Source organism: Lepisosteus platostomus, chromosome 3 (assembly GCF_059453375.1).
Source record: "Lepisosteus platostomus isolate fLepPlt1 chromosome 3, fLepPlt1.hap1, whole genome shotgun sequence".
Taxonomy (NCBI): domain Eukaryota; kingdom Metazoa; phylum Chordata; class Actinopteri; order Semionotiformes; family Lepisosteidae; genus Lepisosteus; species Lepisosteus platostomus.
In genome coordinates, this window is record NC_142613.1 from 76,131,693 (window position 1) to 76,151,784 (window position 20,092).

General features: G+C 34.4%; 3 protein-coding genes across 3 annotated transcripts; 1 reads left to right on the forward strand and 2 right to left on the reverse strand.

Annotated features, from left to right (window-relative positions):
- Window positions 1–248: 248 nt before the first annotated feature.
- LOC148675518 (trace amine-associated receptor 13c-like) lies at window positions 249–1,442 on the reverse strand. The gene has a single exon (XM_088627203.1). It carries the CDS (start codon window positions 1,421–1,423, stop codon window positions 407–409), a length of 1,017 nt encoding a protein of 338 aa, XP_088483329.1. The 5' UTR covers window positions 1,424–1,442; the 3' UTR covers window positions 249–406.
- Window positions 1,443–5,585: 4,143 nt separating this feature from the next.
- Window positions 5,586–6,617, forward strand: LOC148675519 (trace amine-associated receptor 13c-like). Its single transcript, XM_088623481.1, has one exon. The coding sequence runs from the start codon at window positions 5,586–5,588 to the stop codon at window positions 6,615–6,617; it is 1,032 nt and encodes a 343-aa protein (XP_088479607.1).
- Window positions 6,618–18,247: 11,630 nt separating this feature from the next.
- Window positions 18,248–19,317, reverse strand: LOC148675520 (trace amine-associated receptor 13c-like). The gene has a single exon (XM_088623482.1). It carries the CDS (start codon window positions 19,292–19,294, stop codon window positions 18,248–18,250), a length of 1,047 nt encoding a protein of 348 aa, XP_088479608.1. The 5' UTR covers window positions 19,295–19,317.
- Between the last annotated feature and the right edge of the window lie 775 nt (window positions 19,318–20,092).

The following is a 20,092-nucleotide window of genomic DNA, read 5'->3' on the forward strand; positions in this document are numbered from 1 at the left end:
ACATCTGGTAGATCGCCCCAGCAGCTCAACTCTACACATACTGTTAATTTTCTAAAGACATTAACATAAAAGGAAAAATGTAATTTACATAATGTAAAACAATAGTAACACTCCTTTTAAAGCAGACACTTCTGTATGGTTTATTATACTTCTCGACATTTGGAATCTGTACTGACTTTTATAACATATTAAAAATAACCATATTAAGAAGAAATATGATTTTTTAAAAGTATTTTCAGTTGCTTGGATCAAGACTTTATAGGATAATATTGGACGATCTTTAAAGAAGTATTAAATCTGAAATTCATATAGTATAACACAGGATAAACAACTTTAATAAAGATTGTCAGAATTAAAGGAATTCTCACATGATTTATATTTTGTAAGTAAAGGGAAGGCTGTAAATTTAGGTCTCTTTAGAAAACACATTTATCAAGGAGGATTCTATTTCAAATATCTTCAATGTAACAATCATCTTAACTGACTTCTGGAACCAGGGATAAAACAAAGCGTAAATAATAGGATTTATAGCAGAATTAAAATATAACAACCAGCCTAGAAAACGAAGTACTAAGGAGGTCTGGTCATTATTTTCAAGAACAAGACAGCATATGTAATATGGTACCAAACAGAGAAGAAATACAATCACTAATATTCCTAATGTTTTTGCAGCTTTCCATTCAGATTTTGTGGAAATTTTATTATTCCCTCCATCTGCTGAACACATCTGCTCTGTAACAGAGCTGATTGCATGTGCATGCTTTCGAGCAACTATGAAAATCCTGAAATATAGTGTTATCATTATAGAACAAGGCAATATCAATGTAAATATTAAATCAATTATTACCCAGCTTTTAGTAGTGAAAAGCATACAGTCTCCAAGACAAATGTTCAGTTTTTCAGCACCACCAATATTTCCATTAAAATACATGAATGCCAAATTGTACAGTAGTGATAGCAGCCAATTAAGTGATATGACAGAGGATGTTATATTAACTGTGACTTTAGCAGAATAAAGTAAAGGGTAACACACAGCAAAATAGCGGTCAATAGCTATGCATGCAACATTATTAATTGAAACAGATGTGAGGAAAAAAACAAATAAGTTATAAAACATACAAAAAAAGTCACCAAAATACCAACATGTTTCTATGATTAAAATTAAACAGAAAGGCATCACAGCTGCTCCTACTAGAAAATCTGCCACAGCCAGGGAGAGCACGAGGAAGTTGGTTGGTGTGTGGAGCTGCTTGAAGTGAGAGATAGAGATGATCACCACCAGGTTTCCACACACTGTCAGCATCACCACTGCTGCTGCTGAAGTATACATCACCACATACACAGCTGCAGGTCGAACTTCTTTCAGGCAGGATGAATTGGATTCAAAGCAAAATTCAACTGCTTGTAATTCTAATAGTTCCATTGATGTGTCACTATTCAGTTTTCAAACTGGTACTGTATTGCTATAATCATGAATTTGTAATAGAATGTAGACACAGTCAGTTTCACTTGGTCTGCTTTACAGTGTCTGGCAATTCCTTGTTGGTAATGTAGCATTTATAACACCGGAGGGGTTTTGACTCCTCCTGCTGTTAGCAGGATTTGATTACATTTTTCTTGGCCTAATATTCTCTATTCTCCTGAGGTTATACAACAAAGCCAACCCCATCCTCTGTCTAAACTGTATAAAAAAATAAGAATGATAAATTATGCATTTCTCAGCAAAATTAAGATATATATGCCATATAAATATTTGCTGTTAAAAAGCAGTACATGGGAAAGGAAATGACAACATATGTATATAACAAATAATAAAAAATTGGCAGTATTTGTTAGAAACAGAAGTATAACTGCAGCCTGCTGTCAAAGATATTCACAAGAAAAAGTGGTTGAAAACAAAACATTTTTAAATTATTGGAGATCCTAACTAGTTTCATATTTGCTTTTAATGCACCAAATCTCTAGTGAATATCTAACCCATTCAGAAAATCACAAACATAAAATGCATTCAAGTTCTGTTAATGTGTGGAAGGAGACTCAATGTTTTGGCTGTGGAGTCTTCTTCAGGTGTGAGCAGGAAACCAGTTGATAATAAAGAATGGGAGAACAAAAGACAGGGTAGTTAAGAGGAAGCAGGGAGCAAGGGAGAAGGAGTATAAAATCTCAGGGAAAACTGGAGAAGAGGTGTGAAGTCAAAAGCCCTACAAGTGAATAGAGAGGGGATGAGTCTCATTGAGAGAAGGGGGAAGGTGTGATCCTAGTTTCAGGATAATTTGGGTTTCGGATGTCTTTCTGCAATAGGAGTTGAGAAACCCCTCTTCAAGAATGCAGACGGAAGGATCATTATGATCAGGGCCGTTAGAGGTGGAAACTATGGATTTGGAGCGCTCCTCACAGCCCTGACTTGTTCCCTCAAACAGTCTTCCAGTCTCCTTCCTGTCTCACCAATGTAAATAGTTGGGCATTTTCTGCAAGAGTTGCAGTAAATGAGGTTGGTGGAAATAATAGCATGATATAATTGAATGTACTTGAATGTACTGTATGTGGTATTGGATATATATTTATAGGTGATGTAGCAAATTCTGTTTCAGGGGAAAGTGCCTGGTGTGGATGATTGCTGTGGGCAGTCAGTGGAACAAGAAGGTTGCACAGATTAGGTGTAATAGAATGAGTGCTAGGATGGTACGGAAGAACCAGTGGAATGAGGTTGTGAATCCGGGAGTACCTAATTTATTTTATGATCCAAGGGCTATTTTTGGGCTGGGAGAGGGCCCTGTTAATAATGTGGGTAGGTGTTAATGAAAAAAAAAGAAAAGCCTAAAAAAAGGCTACCATCAGAACCTGGCCTGGAAGATTTTAGGCCTTGAAAGAAAGAGTTGCTGGCTGAGTTTATTAAAGCCTTAAAAGTAGTTAGAAAGTATCTTCTTAGACAGTTTCTCGAGGGAAATAGGTACTGTACATTTACAAAGATTTCACAAAGTTAACAGCACCTTTTTTATGGTAAAGTGTTTCCATCACTGTACTGGGGCATTAGGACCCCCAGACTGCAGGGTGAGCACTAAAAACTGGTAACACTAACACCTCTTCCAGCAACTCTAGTTTTCCCAGGAGGTCTCCATACCCACGTACTGGCCAGGTTCACACCTACTTAGCTTCAGTGGGTTACTGCTTTACTTTGCAGGGTGATACAGTATATCTTCTGGCAAACTTGGGGTAACAATCAATTCTACTATATTAATTATCAGAAACATGATGAAACTCAACATGTTTATTTTACAAAATGTGAAAAAGATTAAAAATAAGAAGCTCAACTTGCCCATTTGGCAGTAGGTAATTCATTGAAATGGCATGGTATTTAATTGATTAAATTTAATCATTTAACTATTTGTCCTAACACAAGATCCACAGCAAAGAGTGGGCTATTGTTTTTTGGGTGATTTGTTTTATTTGGTCAATAAAAAAAAACATAAAAACTGTAACAAAAAGCAAGATTAATTTAATAAGCCTCCCTCTGTCTCTATAGACTCTGTATACTTTAAATTGGATTAACTGGGGGTTAGTTCTTTTAGAAACATTACATATATTCTCCCACACTGCATTCCAATTAAACATTTTTTCTGTATTTAGACATTTTCTCACAATTATAACAATTTCAATGGTTTTATATGGAACTTAAACTATGTGTTTAAGTAGTGGAGACCAGCCCTTTGGATCACCCAACATCCAGTCCACTACAAGACTTATTATTATCCCAAGTAAACTCCTTTAGCTCAAAGCTCAAAAAGCAGATTCCATCCTTAAGGAATATGTCTATAAGAGTATTATTGCTACTGTTAGTCAATATATCAGAAAAAAAGTAAACCCCATGTGTTTTTCTATTGACAACAAACACAGGGCTATGTAGGTTTGGATTTTTTTCCCTTAATAATAAAAACCTTCATTTAAAACCTGCATTTTGTGTTTACTTGTGTTATCTTTGTCTAATATTTCAATTTGTTTGATGATCTGAAACATTTGTGAGACCTGCAAATATAGCAGTCTTATGGGACTATTCCACAAAATCTAGCTAGGGCAGATCAGACACTAAATTTACTGCAACTCTGATGGATGATTGTATTAAGAAATGATTGAGTGAAATCTAGTCAATTAGTTACTTGCAACCAGAAGATCTAGAGTAAATGTTTATTCCAATGCTGAAAACAGAAGAAAAGAAACACAACATTTAGGCTGTGGAGCCTTCTTTGGGTGTCACCTGCCCGACTATTCTCTTGTCATTTTAACTCATTATGGTCTTCTCATGACAACACAGACTCTTTTACTCTCTTACTGACTTGCATTTGCCACTTAAATAGTTGCATGACTGAGGTGTATGCATTGTTTGATGCAAGGGAACCAGGTGAAATTGTATTCCATGCTGAAAGGAAAAGAAAAGAGACACAATGTTTTGGCTGTGGAGCCTTCTTCAGAGACACAAAACATACAGTATCTCTTATATTTTCCGTTCAGCATGGAATAAACTTTTACCTGTTTATTTGCAGCATACACATGCTGATGCAGCTATGAACCTGAGCTACATTGTTTGATTGACTTCATCCATTGTTGATTTAGATAAAGTGTGTATCTACACTTTATCTATCTAAATACACCATATGAGACTACTACAGGTTGTTTAAAGGCAATGCAATATGCCTTTTGATATAGCCATGGTGTGTTGACTTAGGGCAACATAAAACTTTAAGTACTGTACAGGAGAGTTAGCATCAATTGCACAAGTAGTGCATCCCTGACAGAAAAACTCATAACCTTAAGGGACCCAATAGTTTGCAATGGTCACAGGTGCCTTTCAAATAAATGATACCCTGGCTGACCACAGTAGAACACTGGTCAAATGTTTTGCAGTACCTGGACGATCCCTGTCTGTAACAAATAATAATAGAGACCAAGTTCCACTTAGCAGTATGTGAACAATAGATTCAAACATCTTTGCTTGGAGAGATTGGGGAGCTCCATATTTTGATTCATTTTGCAGATTATTGCATAAACATTAATGACTAAAGCTATAGTACATTTTGAAACAATTAACATATTCAATTCTAACAGCACTAACACATAGAGATCAGGAACTGTGGGATCAGGAGCTGATCCCTTCCTCTAAATATTTTGATGATGTATTTACCTTTTATTTACTATTTTTTATCTGTGAGTCTGAGCCCCTATTCACATTATTTTTAAAATAAATCATTTGTTTTTCTTTGTTCTATGTTGTTTTCTGTCTGCTTTTTTATTCTCAGTTTACTCTGAGGACTGTGGGCTGTTCTCTGGGCTTTTCTCATAACCCCAGAACAACAGGTGTCATTACAAACACAGAAGAGTCATCAACTCTCAAAAGCAACAGGAGGGGCCAGTAAGTATTGATATAAATGTCATATCAACATTAACAGCTTTACAGACACTGAGTAGAATGTGTGCCATTCTAGCAACTAAATCTGTCTATATCACATTTATGACTATTCTTCAAGACCTCAAAAAGCTTCACATTTTAAGTGTGGATAACATCAGACAAAATTTATTTGATTTAAAATTCAATGGAAGAGAAATTTCAAACTCTGCAGTATTGTTTTCAGGCTGACAACTCTTCCTGTCTTAAGGAAGTGCGATCTACAGCTGTGTATGTTGTGATGTATATTTTTGCAGCAGTGGTTGTTATCTTGACAGTGTGTGGAAACCTGTTGGTGATCATCTCCATTTCTCACTTCAAGCAGCTCCACACACCAACTAACTTCCTCGTGCTCTCTCTGGCTGTGGCAGACTTTGTAGCAGGAATGTCTGTGTTGCCTTTCTGCTTAATTCTTCTAATAGAATCCTGTTGGTATTTTGGGGAAATGTTCTGCATACTTTACAACACAATTAGTTATATAGTAGTTTGTGTTCCAGTTTATAATGTTGTCTGTATCGCTATTGACCGGTATTTTGCTGTGTGTGACCCTTTACTTTATTCCACCAAAGTAACAGTAAGTATAGCAAGGTCTCTCATATTGTTTGTGTGGCTGTTTGCAATCCTATACAACTTGGTACTAATTTATTTTAATGGAAATTTCACTGGTACAGAAAAAACAAACGATTGTCTGGGAAACTGTTTGATTGTTATGAGTGAAACCTGGGGTGTAGCCGATATAATTATTGTATTTATTGTTCCTTGCTCAGTGATAGTATTGGTGTATGGAAAGGTTTTTGTTGTAGCAAGACGTAATGCAAAAGTTATTGGTTTGGTTAAGGAAAAAAATAATTCTTTTGACAAAAGGAAAAATGCAATTTCTAAAAAATCTGAGAGGAAATCTGCCAAAACATTAGGAATTGTAATTGTTGCATTTCTCATGAGTTTGATGCCATATTTTATGTGTAGTTTTTCTTATTCAGATGGCACTCTGTCTGCTGATGCTTCTTCAGTGATGAGCAACAATTTTCGGAGTTGGCTGTTGTATTTTAATTCTTTTCTCAATCCTATTATTTATGTTCTCTTTTACCCCTGGTTTCAGAAGACTGTGAAACACATTGTTACACTTAGAATTTTCTACATAGCATCATCCCTTATCAACTTATTTCCTGAAAGCAGGTAAGAATATACCGTTAAAAGACTTCTAATGATAAAACAAATACTGTACATGCTGGCACATTGACACTAAAATATACATTTGAATGCCACAATTTAAAAATATACATAGTATCATTATGTATAGTGGTGTTTAAAACGAAATGCTGTATACATGTACAGTAAAAACTCAATGTTGTGTTTTCTTTCTTCTCCAATAACGAGCATATTTGCAGAAAAGGTTAAAATGATCGATTTTCGCAAGTATATAAACATACAGTAATATGGTCAGAAGCACGTAAAAACGTTTATGAAATAACTACATGTAAGACTTTGATGCTTAAGATGTTTAGGGAGAAATGGAATACTGGTGTGTATTTTTTCTTTAAACTACCAATACCAGCCATATACAGTACAGTTTACATAATATGTTTATGTTCCTAAATTAATATAGTTTATAAGCATGTAAAAGGCATGGTGAATTGGAGATTCAGTGGACCAGAGTTATACTTTGAGTTTACAGCTTGTCCAAGGTTATTCATTATTAACACTGTTAGTAATATCTTCGGTTAAGACTTTGATGCATAAAATATTTCTGCATAATTAAAATATTTATGATAAAGGTGCTAGGTTGTGTACTTTTGTCCAACTGAGCAATCTTGCTTTCATAAAATATACCAACTTCTTAATGTATAATGATTAACATGCTGTAATACACAGTTTAAATTTAAAAGTCTTAAGGGTATATAACTTAAATTCTTAATTGAATAAAGATTGTCCCTCAGCAGTGATCGGGATTCGAAACTAGGTGTTTTCTTGTGACAGCTCAAATGCTCTACATGAGAGGTTAAGCTTTATTAGCTCCACCTAGCAGTTTAACAAGGGGATTCCGGATACTATAAACAATCTAATTTGCATACAGTAAAACGTGGTATGAATCGAAATGACGTGCTATGACTTGCTATGATGCGACACGCCCACTGCATGATGCGACATGCCCACTGCACAGAGTGCTCTGCTTGTTTTGAATGGCTGCATCTGTACAGAATTACATATGGTTTTAAAGCCACTACAGGACATGCTGAAATTAGCATTACATTATTTACATTGGGTATATACTACATTATGATTGTTTTTTTTTTCATTTTCAACTAGTTGTAAATTTCCACATTAATGTTCCATATTAAGTGGATTTAAATATGCTCAGTAGAGAAACAGATAAAAATGAAGCAATTGAACCACCTTTCGATCATCTTTGGCCAGTGAATTATATAATGTAACAAGCCGCATTACAGGTAACACATTTAGAAGAAATATCATGCATTCTGGGTGTCTGCATGTTTACTGTATGTCACAGTTTATTGTTCACAGGATAGACACCTTCTGTGCTTACTTTGCACATTTTTTCAGTGTTAGTGTTTTTTTTTCCTGGGTACTCTAATTTCCTCCTACGACTCAAAGACATGTCTGTTGATTGAGTTTGAATGGCTGTTCAAAATTTTTCTTTTCTCTGTGTGCCTGCATTGGACTGGTGTTATAGCAAGGTTGGGAAATACTTGTGCTATCAGTCCAGCCTGTACTGCCAGGATATAGAGCAACCTCCAACAGGACAGCGAAAGAGAGAGGAGTTTATTGCTATATGTACATGTCCATTGGGATTCTTATACGCATCTTACTCTGGGGATGTGCACAATAAATAGACAACACCACACAATGTGCACAGTACCTTACAAAACAGTAAATAATAAATAACGACAGTAACAACCAAACCATCATGCACAACACAGCAAAACAACATACGATGGTAAAACAATAAACACAAAGGACAATAGATACGTGGTAGCCAAGTAAAAAGCAAAGAGTGGAGAGGTGCCTTGAATTTTGAGGCATCACCCAGTTAATTGTTAATTATCCCCACTGCTGTAAGGTAGAAGCTTTTGCCAGCCTTGTGGTTTGTGCCTTAATGCCACAGTGCCTGGTGCCAGTGTGTAGTGGGGAGAACAGTTAGTGGACAGGATGGTTGGGATCCTGAATAATGGATCAGGTTTTATTTCAACAGCAGACGGTGTGAATCTTATCAAGTGATTATCCCTTAACTTTAAAATATAATAAAAAAACACCAATGAAAATAAAAATGGTTTGAATTGTATGAGTGTGCAATCTCTTTGGTAGGATTTTGAAAAGATAATGAATATTATTAAATTTAAAGAACCATAAACACAACAAATATTGGAGTAACACCTGAATCTGGCTTACATGATGCACTCCCTTAATTTAACCAGTGAAACAATTTCTCATGGTGCTGCTCCTTCTCTGATGGAGCTCAGTGGGTGGTGAGCTATTTTCTCAGTCTCTCATTGAAAAAAAAAGACCTGCTCATCTGGTTCACACCACAGGAAGAGAGGAAGATGTTAATTCTTCTGTATGAAATGAGTGCTGCTTTTAATAAATTCAAGTATTTCAAAAGTTTTTTTGAATAATGGAAAAATTTACAGTGTGCACACAGATTCTAAAATGATCACAAAGAAGAAAAATCATCCTTTGTTTAGTTGTGCAATGCCTATGTAAGGTAGGGACACATCATTTTTTTTTATTTTCTTAAAAAATGTTGTTTATCGTGCTCATAATCAAGTGTAATAATTATAATTATTCTGTATTTACATTTTTGCTAATTTTATACAGATGCAGCCATTCAAAATGCACGGTACAACCCTGTACTGTGTGAAATTATCTACAGTTCACCGTGTTGTACTGCAGTATGTGATTGGCTGGCCAAAATGACCGACAGGGGCACTCGTGGTGCATTGGTTGTTAGTGAGTGATTAAATAATTTAATCTCTTTACTGTGCATGTTTTAATCTGCTTAATATTGAATAGTAATATGGTATTTTACAACTAAAGGGAAATTTTAGTAGCTGAGCATAAAAAGAAAAGGAGCATAACACATCTGAAGTTCAAATGATATTAATTTAGGAACATAAACATATTATGTAAACTGTAGTTCAGGTGGGGAGCTGCGTCAGCATGTGTTGGCTGCAAAGGAACAAGTAAGAGGTTTTTTCTATGCTGAAAAGAGAAGAAAGAAAACATGAAGAAGGCTCCACGGCCAAAATGTTATGTTTTCTTTCTTCTCTTTTCAGCATGGAATAAACCTATTACTTGTTCCTTATGTAAACTGTATATGGCTGGAATTGGTAGTTAATATAAAAATTACACACCAATATTCCACTTCTTCTTAAACATTTTAAGCATCAAAGTCTTCCCAGAAATATTTCCAGAAATACTGTAACATACCTGTTTTTACATACTTCTTCTGACTATATTAAGTTTATATACTTCATAAAAAGTTATAATGTTACAACCTTTTCTATGAATATTTGTGCTCATTATCGCAGTAAAAAAAATGCATACTTTTTAGAATTTGATTAATATGGAATATATATTCGTAGAGACAGAGTGGTGGCTCTGTGGCTCAGGATCTGCACCTGTGGCTGGAAGGTTGCCACTTCAAATCCCGCGGCCAGCAGAGGAATCCTCTTAATTAATGACACTATATTGAATTTGTTCATATTTCTAAGTATCACAACACATTCAAAGTTAAGTGATTAACCTTTTCTATGAATATTTTCTCTTGTTATCGCAGTAAAATAAACACATACTTTTTAGAATTGGAATAATAGGAAATATAATATGGAATCCCGTATCTAAATTAATAATGATATTAATTTAACGATCAAAATATATGTATTTATATAGCTGATAGTATTACGGTAATCTACTTTCTTTGTAAACACGTTTTATTTTTAATTTGACTCATACATGAAGTATTATGTACACTACATTAATGTTTTTTTGTACGTATATTATAACATATTCAATGTTAAGTTATATTAATAATAAAATAAAAACATGAATTACCAAAAGTGAATACTGTTAACTGTTCAACCAGTTAAATTCAAAACACTTTATTCAGTGGGGCAATTTAACAGATGCCTCAAGCATTAAAAAGAAATCATATATATTGGAATTAGAATAGAGAATAACAAAGCGGTATTAAAAATACCACTAAAACTATAATAAAGTGTCTGGTCATTATTAAAGGCATTAATTTAATAGTCATAATTTCCAGCTTCTTGCATCTTTTTCAGAGTCATTTTTTCTTCAGTTTTCATAAGCTTAGCTTATCAAAATGCCTATTTATGAGACAGGCTGTTTCAGATGTCAATAACTTTGTGAACAAATGACACAGAGTCTGCTACCTACTGGTTTAAAGATCGCGATTTGTGAAAAATTCACAACTTTTATTTAAACAATATCTAGTACCTGGTTGTATTTTTAGAAATCTTAGTTTGAATAATGTGGATCGCAGGTGCAAGTGACTATATAATGTGAGAAGGCATTATGCTATATTTTTTATGGATCAGTTGAAGCCTTCTGAAGTCTCTCAAAAACATAAAAATGTAACATAATATTGTGTGGCACTATGGGCAACTAATTATTTTAATTTTAAAGAAAATCAAAAATAAGAAAAAAATAACGTCTGCCTAAAACAGACATTGCATGATTTTACAACCCATAAAAAATCAGTTTAGTTATAAACACAAAATCCATGAAAAATGGGTGATTTTCTTTGTGATCAGCTTAGAATCTTTGTGAAATGTTTTTTACAACTTTTTAATTCAACATTTTAAACACTTTCATTTAGTTAACACAACATGCATTTCATACAGATACAGTACAATCACAATCTCCTGTCGTCCCGTGTTGTGAAGCAAATTAGAAGGGAGCTAAGAAAACAACGCCCTGCCCACCGAGTTCAGTCAGTAAAGAGGCGGCGCCATAAGGAGACTGTTCTGCAGCTTGCAGTGTTTATGGCATTGAGCGCGTCTGCCTTTAAAACTTAATAATGGAATGTAAATAATTTCTTTTGACTTGAAATCTTTTAATTATCAACAAACATAGCTTTCTCACCAGTCAGTTTTATATTTGAAATCATCGTTAAACAAAGCAGGGACTTATTGTACTTTCTAATGACATTACAAATGGAAAGATTGTGCATTCTAATCGTTTTTAATTTTTAATTTAAAAAAATAAATTTTAAAAAAGTTTCATCTACACAAATATCACAGACTAATATTGATTGCATTTCTGAATGTTATGTCACAGTTCAATATTTTTTAGACATCTAAATAAAGTCAGGTGTCAGGTGCATAAACTATTTGGTAATCAATAAATAGTATTAAAATTACCACTATAAGGACAATAATATATATATATTTTTAAACAAACGTCAAATGTTTCCAAAATTTCCCCTTGTGATACTTTAGCTGCTTAGTTACACAACTCCATATTAATATTACTATCAAGAGATATTAAATCAGAACAACTTTTATGAAATTCAAGTATTTAAAATGTTACATTAAAAAGTAAAAATCTTACAGCGTACACAAAGATTCTAAGCTGATCATGAAAAAGAAAAATCACCCGTTTATTGTGCGTAAAAAGTGGATTTTAACTATCTAAATCAGTTTTTAACAGCTTTTAAAGTCATGCAATGTTTGAGTTAGGCAGGAACACGCCGTTGTATCTTATTTTGTTTCGTTTTTAAAAATTTAAAATATCGTTTGCCCATCGTGTTGATAATCTGTTCCCCTATTACTGGCAATTGTAAAAAATAATCCTTTCTCCCCCCCTCTATTAATTTAAAGATTTCTGAGAAGAAATCCTTAAACACAAAACCGTCACGTATAATAATTCTGTCAGCTGGTTCCCTGTTGAATGACGCTGACAGACCAGGTTCAATTCCAGGCAGTGTACTATATGGTACAGTGTAAACTTTTTTTTTAAATTCCAAGTTAATTTGTTGGCTGATTACTGGCTGCTGACATTTGGATTAAGACAAAATATACATTTTCTCAATTCTGATGTAAACCTGAAAGAGACACATCATGTTCACAATTAGCAATAATAGTGGGCTATTTTTGTGCATTCGGCTCTATGAGAAACAAACCGAAAGTAATGCTCTGATCTCACTTTGAACTGCCTAGGTGCAGCTCGCTACATTACAGTGCTCGTATTGAGTACTACAAGGACAATATAAGTTTTTTTTAATTAAACAAATATCAAAATGTTTCCAAACTTTCCACTTGTGATACTTTACCTGCTTAGTTACATGATTCCATATTAATATAAATATCAAGTGATGTTAAATCACTACATTTATCTTTTTACAATAACAGCAAGTGGTGTTCTTGCTACGTATTCTTAGAAAAGGATAAAACGTTATAATTTGTTTATGAAGTACAGAATAAAAGCTTAATAATCTTAGAACAAGCATGTTAAAACCAGAACCCACTGTAAGTTACCAAGTTAAAGACTTTGATGGAAAAAATATTTATGCATAATTAAATTACCCATGATGAAGGTGGAAGGTTATATACTTTTGTCCAATTGAGCAATCTTGGTTTTATGAAATATACCAACTTTTTAATGTTTAATGTTTAACGTGCTGTAATACATAGTTTTAATTGGAAAAAGATTGTCCCTCAGCAGTGTAGCAGCAAGGCTTATTAAAAATACAGGAATTAAGTTTTCTGCTCCCTTGCCAGTCTCTTTCTCCTTCATATCAGTGGTGCTGGATACAGAGAGGCCATTCCATTTGGTTCACATGTAAGGTGTTTTTCTAGTTGATAAGGAACAACTCCCAAGGCTGAGATTCTCCAGTCACCCTAATAAATGGTCATCTCTGGCGCCTTACTGTCTGGGAGATTCCTTGGGAGAGACTCATCCCGGGTTGTTTACAACTCTAAAGTCAGAGAGCATTGTTACTCATCCTCCATCTCGATCAGCCAATCAGGAACTGGTAGGGCAGGGTTACCCCACGTGGGTCTCAAATGACAGTACAGCCCTCTACTCCCCTGCGCATAACAGGGATGTTGGCTGCATGGGCTGAAGGAGGTCTCGAATAGCAAAAATAAATAAAATAGAGCAAAAAAAAAAGCGATATTATGGACACTATATTGACATTTTTTTATATTTCTAAATATCCCAACATGTTCAAAGCTATGTGCCTAATAACAATGACAAATTTCAAACTGCTACTGTATTGCCACTACAGTATAGCTTGTGGGAAATACATTTATTTGTCCTTCATCAAAGTTTAACTCATTCAGAGCGCCCTATATTACAAACTCCAATCATTTCATTTTGTCTATTGCGACAATATCAACAGCAATGTAGTTAAGAGGAACATGTCAAAATGGTTGATTGTGTTAGCAGTCTGGGTATGGCGAGTTTTGACTGTTTCCTGCCAGTCTTTCATTGGAAGTCTCACCTATTCTACTAGTACATGAGAATATAGGGGAGAATGAAAAAATGCATGTGGTCATTTTTTTCACTGACAATGTTGTGTTGTGTTAACACAAACTCTGCTTAACAGAGCTGCTTGTAAGAAAAGGGTGACTTTCTGCTATCTAAACCATGTTTTACAGCTTTTAAAGTCCAAAATGTTTGAGTTAGGCAGGAACACGTCATTGTATCTTATTTTTTATTTCATTTTTAAAAATAAATATAAGCAATCAAATGTCCTTTTTTTCTTAACACTCATTTTTTCCATACTATAGTTTTAAAACCTGAACAAAGATGTGCAAAGAGCACAATGTTGTATAGTTTTAAAGCCACTACAGTATAGCTTGTGGGAAATACATTTATTTGTACTGCATCAAAGCTTAATTCGTTTAGAGTGCCTGGCATTACAAACTATGAGTTAAAAGGAACATGCCAAAATATTTCCAAAATAATCACAAGTGAACAAGTTGATGGATACGATAATAATAGAGAAATGATAACAATAATCGTGTAATCCAGCTGAAAGAAGTACACTTAAATCAACATGAAAATACTGTATATAAATCAGTTAAAAACACTTTTTATGCACGTAGGGTCTTTGAGTCTTTGTGTAAGCTGTAAATGATTTTTACTTCTTAATTTAACATTTGAAACACTTTAATTTGTAAATGCAACACGCAAACTGTACAGAAATAAAATCATGTTTTCTACAGGTGTTAAGAAGATTAACAGACAAAATAGCACACCATCCACTAACCGTCCACCACTGTCCAGTGATATAACTTTAATATAAACAAGATCTAGTACCTGGTGCAGTTTTAAAAACTATATATTTTGAATTAATCGAATCCCAGGTGTGAGTTCATAAACTCAGAATTACCTACTATCCCTACGTCTGCAAGACACCTGATCAACTACTGTAAAGCTTTCAGTGCTTTGTTTGTGTATATTCCAATCTCAGCGGGGGCAGGATGTGCAGGGAAAGGTTTAGGCTGTAATTGAATTCTCTACACCTGAAACATTGTTTTCTCTGAAAGCATTTTTTTCCCTCTTTAGCTGATCTTTTGCTGCCTACACATGCTTACACAGCCCCCCACGTGAATTCTCAAAAATTGTAAATATGATGTTTACATTGGCACTTTTATAAATGTTTCACTTAAGCATATGGAGGAGTGTCAGCTGTCAAGGAGAGCTCCCTCCCCGACGGACAGACTGATAAAGAAATTTCGAAGTGTTAACTATCCAGCCATTGCAAGCCACTGCAGCAGTGACAAATAAATATAAAATATTTTACAATATTTCACGTTTCCCATCCTTGTGAAACAATCATGACGTTCTTATCCAATCAAATGTTCGATGTTTTTTTTTTATTTTTAAACCTTGATCTTGACATGCAGGTAGAGTTAACCACTTAAAATTTAAAAGGTTAGTAATAATATCTTCCAATGTCGCATTAACAGTGGAATGTTCTTACAAGTGTAGAAAGAGGCGATACAGAATGTGTCTCCTCTATAACTCTTCAGTTTACAGAGAAATTCCACCACAGTCACACAACATTGTCCAATAATACTCTCCTTGTGTCTAATTTCTAGTTTAGCGGGATTTGCGCGATAAGCACATTGTTTAATGGGGATGACATAACCCACGTCTACTGTATATCACTGTACGACACAGGTTTGAGTCGGAGTGTCTGTTAATAAAACAGAGTGCCTTCCAATACATATAACTACTGCATGATTTCTTTATCCGTTTCAGCTAAATGAGGGGAATTAAATCAGTCAGAATCTCAGAGTGCCAAATGAAAAATAACCCTTCTTCCCTCCTTTATTGAACTTAAAGAATTGTTGTGAAGAAATCCTTAATCACAATATCATCACTTAATTTATCCAGATACACAAATTCATGCCAGAGCCAACAACAAGCTATAATACAACATTTATCTTTTTACAATAACAGCAATAAAACGATAAAACGTTAATTCTTATGCATAAAATATTTATGCATAATTAAAATATTTATGATGAAGGTGGAAGGTTGTGTACTTTTGTCCAGCTGAGTAATCTTGCTTTGATAAAATGTAAAGATTTTTTAAAGTATAATGATTAACATGCTGTAAAACACAGCGTTTTCTGGCGTCATCTCAAATGCTGTACATGAGATGTTAAGCTTTATTACAGTAGCTCCACCTGGCGGTTTTACAAGGTGCTTCCGGATACTACTATCATAATTCAATTTGCATGCAGTATAATGCGGTATGATGCACCATGCTTACTGCATTTTGATGCAGCGTACGCCGTGCATTTTAAATGGCTGGATCTGTATATCTCAGTATGCTAAATATTAAAATATGAATATTGTAGCGTTCTCATCAGGCATCAAGCACCAAGCAGACAAACAGTGGGGCTGGCGACGTCAGCCCCAGAAGAGCATGCTGGGATAGGTAGGGATTTGTCTTGGATAAGTGGGAACTGTCAGGGACATTGCTAACTCCTGGATCTTGGGGGGAAGGACAAGGGTTTGTTACGTGGTATGTGAGCATACGTGTGTGGTTGTCTTATGTTTCCCTGTCTGGGCTTGTGACCTCAGGCTCTCACCCTGACCTTCTCCTGGCTTTTGTCAGCCGGGACCCCCACATTCACTCTGTGTTGAGGTGGCTTCCTTTTTGCTGGCTGGTGAGAGTTTTATTTTTTTTCCATTTCCCACTGTTCTGCATGTTTATTTATAGATCACAAATGTTCTCCCTTAATTATTATGGTGAAAGAGATTGTTCTTTAAGGAAATCACATTTATAGAGAGCTGACTTGTATCAGCTTCACTGTAAGTTACAGTAGACAACTTTGAAAGTGATACAAGTCATGTCTCTTTGTTTTATTACATGCTTATTTGATTTTAAATACACTGTTTTTAAACCATTGTTAATCTCTTAATATTACTGTACAATATATTTAGCACAGGGAAGCACTAATGGGTTAATAAACATTTATTTTTTATTATCACAATATGAATTGTGTGACAGCATACAAATGTATTTTCCTTGTAGAATTACTATTTACATTTGATAAAAAACAGTAACATCTGACAATATTCAAAAAATAGGACAGACAAATGCAAGTGACTAAAATGTATTTAAAAGGCTAAAACAATTAAACAAAACTTTTAAATATGTTTCTGTGTATTCCACATTGTTTTACTCAGTATCTCAGCCCAGTGAGTGAATGATGGCCTTGAACAGTTTCTGTGATATTTGGACATTAGTCATCATCTGAAATAACCTTCCTTTAATTGCAGGGTAGACACACTCACACCAGAGCCGATTTTCCCAGGAGTCAATTAACCTACATATACAGTATGCCTTTGGACTGTAAAAGGAAAAGTGACAGTATTCACTTTTGTTAAAATATATTGACTATAACTTTTGTTATTGTCTACCTCATAGGTTATATTATTCTCATATACAGTAGTTAATCACCTTTATATTGTCAGCTATACATAAATATGCAATTACTATTGAGAATTAAGCTTCATCAAATGTGTTTAGCACCATAGATTAACTTTTTGAGAATTTTAGTGAATACAGGAGTTTTTTACTCAAAGATCTATTAGCCCACAGAGCTGGGCTGGGTTGTTAAGAGTCAGCTTTCCTTCAGTTGGTTGTGAGCAAATGGAGACTGTGATAACCAATTTTCCAGTTTTTTTTACTTACCAGAAATCTATGAGCAGGAATTTAGTTTAAGGCAAAAGGTTGTTATATACAACTTGAATTTGAAGATTATTTTTAATACAAAGCAGAAAAGACCACATAGCATGAAAAATAAAAAGTTTCTTATAGTTTGCAGCTTTTAACAGACATACTGTAAAACAAAGCAAAGTTGCTGTGTCCTCAAACCAAAAAGAATTAAACTTACTTTCCTTATGTAACACAAATGTTCCCTCAGAACTCTGGGTTCTTATTTGAATAGTGTTTTGCATGGAACTAGATAGTTTACAGTAATTTAAACTATAGTTAGGAAAAAGTGATTAAACAAGTACCTTCATTACATACATGTGAAATTCAGTCTTTTAGTTGCCTAAAGAACTTAAAATGTGTACATATTATATTTTATTAAGGTATCTTTACATTCAAGGATAGTAAGATTCAATCTATAAATCTATACTTTTATATATTAAAACCCACAAATTACATGCTAAATTAAAATATAACTGTTTATAGTATTTTTTCTCAAGAAAGTAAATGAGAAAGAAAAAGAGATAAAGAAGAAACACATCTTAATCCCAGAATACAGCAAGCAGAAAGTGAAGGAATGAAAATTGTTAATGTTTTTCTGGGAATAGGTTAATCAAAGAAGATGCTGGACTACATATTTTGAAAGTTACAATGAGTTTCAATGACTTTTGAAACCAGGGGTAAAACAAACCATAAATAACAGGATTCACAGAAGAATTAAAATACACCAGAAAAGAGAGAAAATTCATTAGCACAGAAGAAGACAAATTCATATTTGCTTCCACAATAATACAGATATAATATGGGACCCAACATAGAAGAAAACCTAGAACAACAATACCTAATGTTTTTGCAGCTTTTCTTTCAGATTTCTTGGGGATTGTTCTTTGGACCCCAGTGGTTGAATGTATTTGATCTGCAGCACATCTGATGGCTTGTGCGTGTTTTCTAGCAACTATAAAGATTTTTAAGTAAAGTGTTAACATTATAGAACAAGGCACAACAAATGTAATCAGTAGGTCAGCTGTTCCCCAGTTTTTATTGACTGAAAGTAGGCAGTCACCAAGGCAAGCATTCAGTTTTGCAGATCTGCCTATATTTTCATTACAATAAATGAGTGCAACATTATACAGCAGTGACACTAACCAGCTCAACAGTATGAATAAGCATGGTATTTTAATAGTTATTTTGGTGGAATAAAGCAATGGATCACATACTGCAAAATATCGATCAATTGCTACAAATACTAAATTACTGATCGAAACTGAGGTCAATACAAACACAAAAATGTTATAAAGTGTGCAGAATGTTTCCCCAAAATACCAGCATGTTTCTATTAGTTCAATTAAAGAGAAAGGCATCACCATGACTCCAACCAGAAAGTCTGCCACAGTCAGGGAGAGCAGGAGGAGGTTGGTTGGTGTGTGGAGCTGCTTGAAGTGAGAGATAGAGATGATCACCACCAGGTTTCCACACACTGTCAGCATCACCACTGCCACTGCAGAAATATACATCACCACATACACAGCTGGAGATCGGACTTCTTTAGAGCAGGACAAATTATATTGCTGATAACAATAATTCAATGTTTTAAACTCTTGTAGCTCATGTAATTCCAGTAATTTGTAATCCATTAAAAAATCTTTTTAGAGTTGATATAAGATCCAAGGAAATTAAAGAAAAATGTTTATATATATATACAGTACGTTAACAAGCAGGACACTCAATTTTGAAATAAAAGGTTAAGATAATACTAGTTTGAAACCAGTCACTTTCCAAATGCGCCTTGTTTTTTCCTGTATTTATGATAACAGGGGGTGTACTGGTCCTGCCTGTAATCAGCAGGGGTTGATGGTGACTGTTCCTCACTCTAATGACTATTATTCTACTGGGAATAGTGGGAGGACCATAAAGCATACTCGCCAAGCTCAGATTAAACTAAAATGAAAAATGAGAAAACACAGATGGTAGACAGAGAGAAACTACAGTTTGCTTAAGTAAAGAAAAAAACATAAGAAAGCATTTTCTATCTCATTTCAAATGTTATTCACAGATCATTTGTGGCTGCACATGAAATATCACCTAAGATTGTCTTACATATATGTAACATATATGGACATTCCTCCATTTTGATTGAAATACCTCCTCAATTAATGATGTATGCCTTATTAAAATTGACATGAATAATTACTAAAAGGCAAATGTACATTTATTAGATGAATGCCATATTCAGATAAATTGCTTTCCAAAATCCTTTCCTTTCCAATCGTGTCACGTCATGTCACCTGTTTTTTAACTGCTTCAATTAATACACTGTCATTAGGGAGCCAGTGCCTATCCTAGCAAGCAAAGGGCACAAGGCAGGATATACCATGGATGGGACAGTAGTTCATCACTGGGCACACACAGACACAAGCACACACATGCTCACA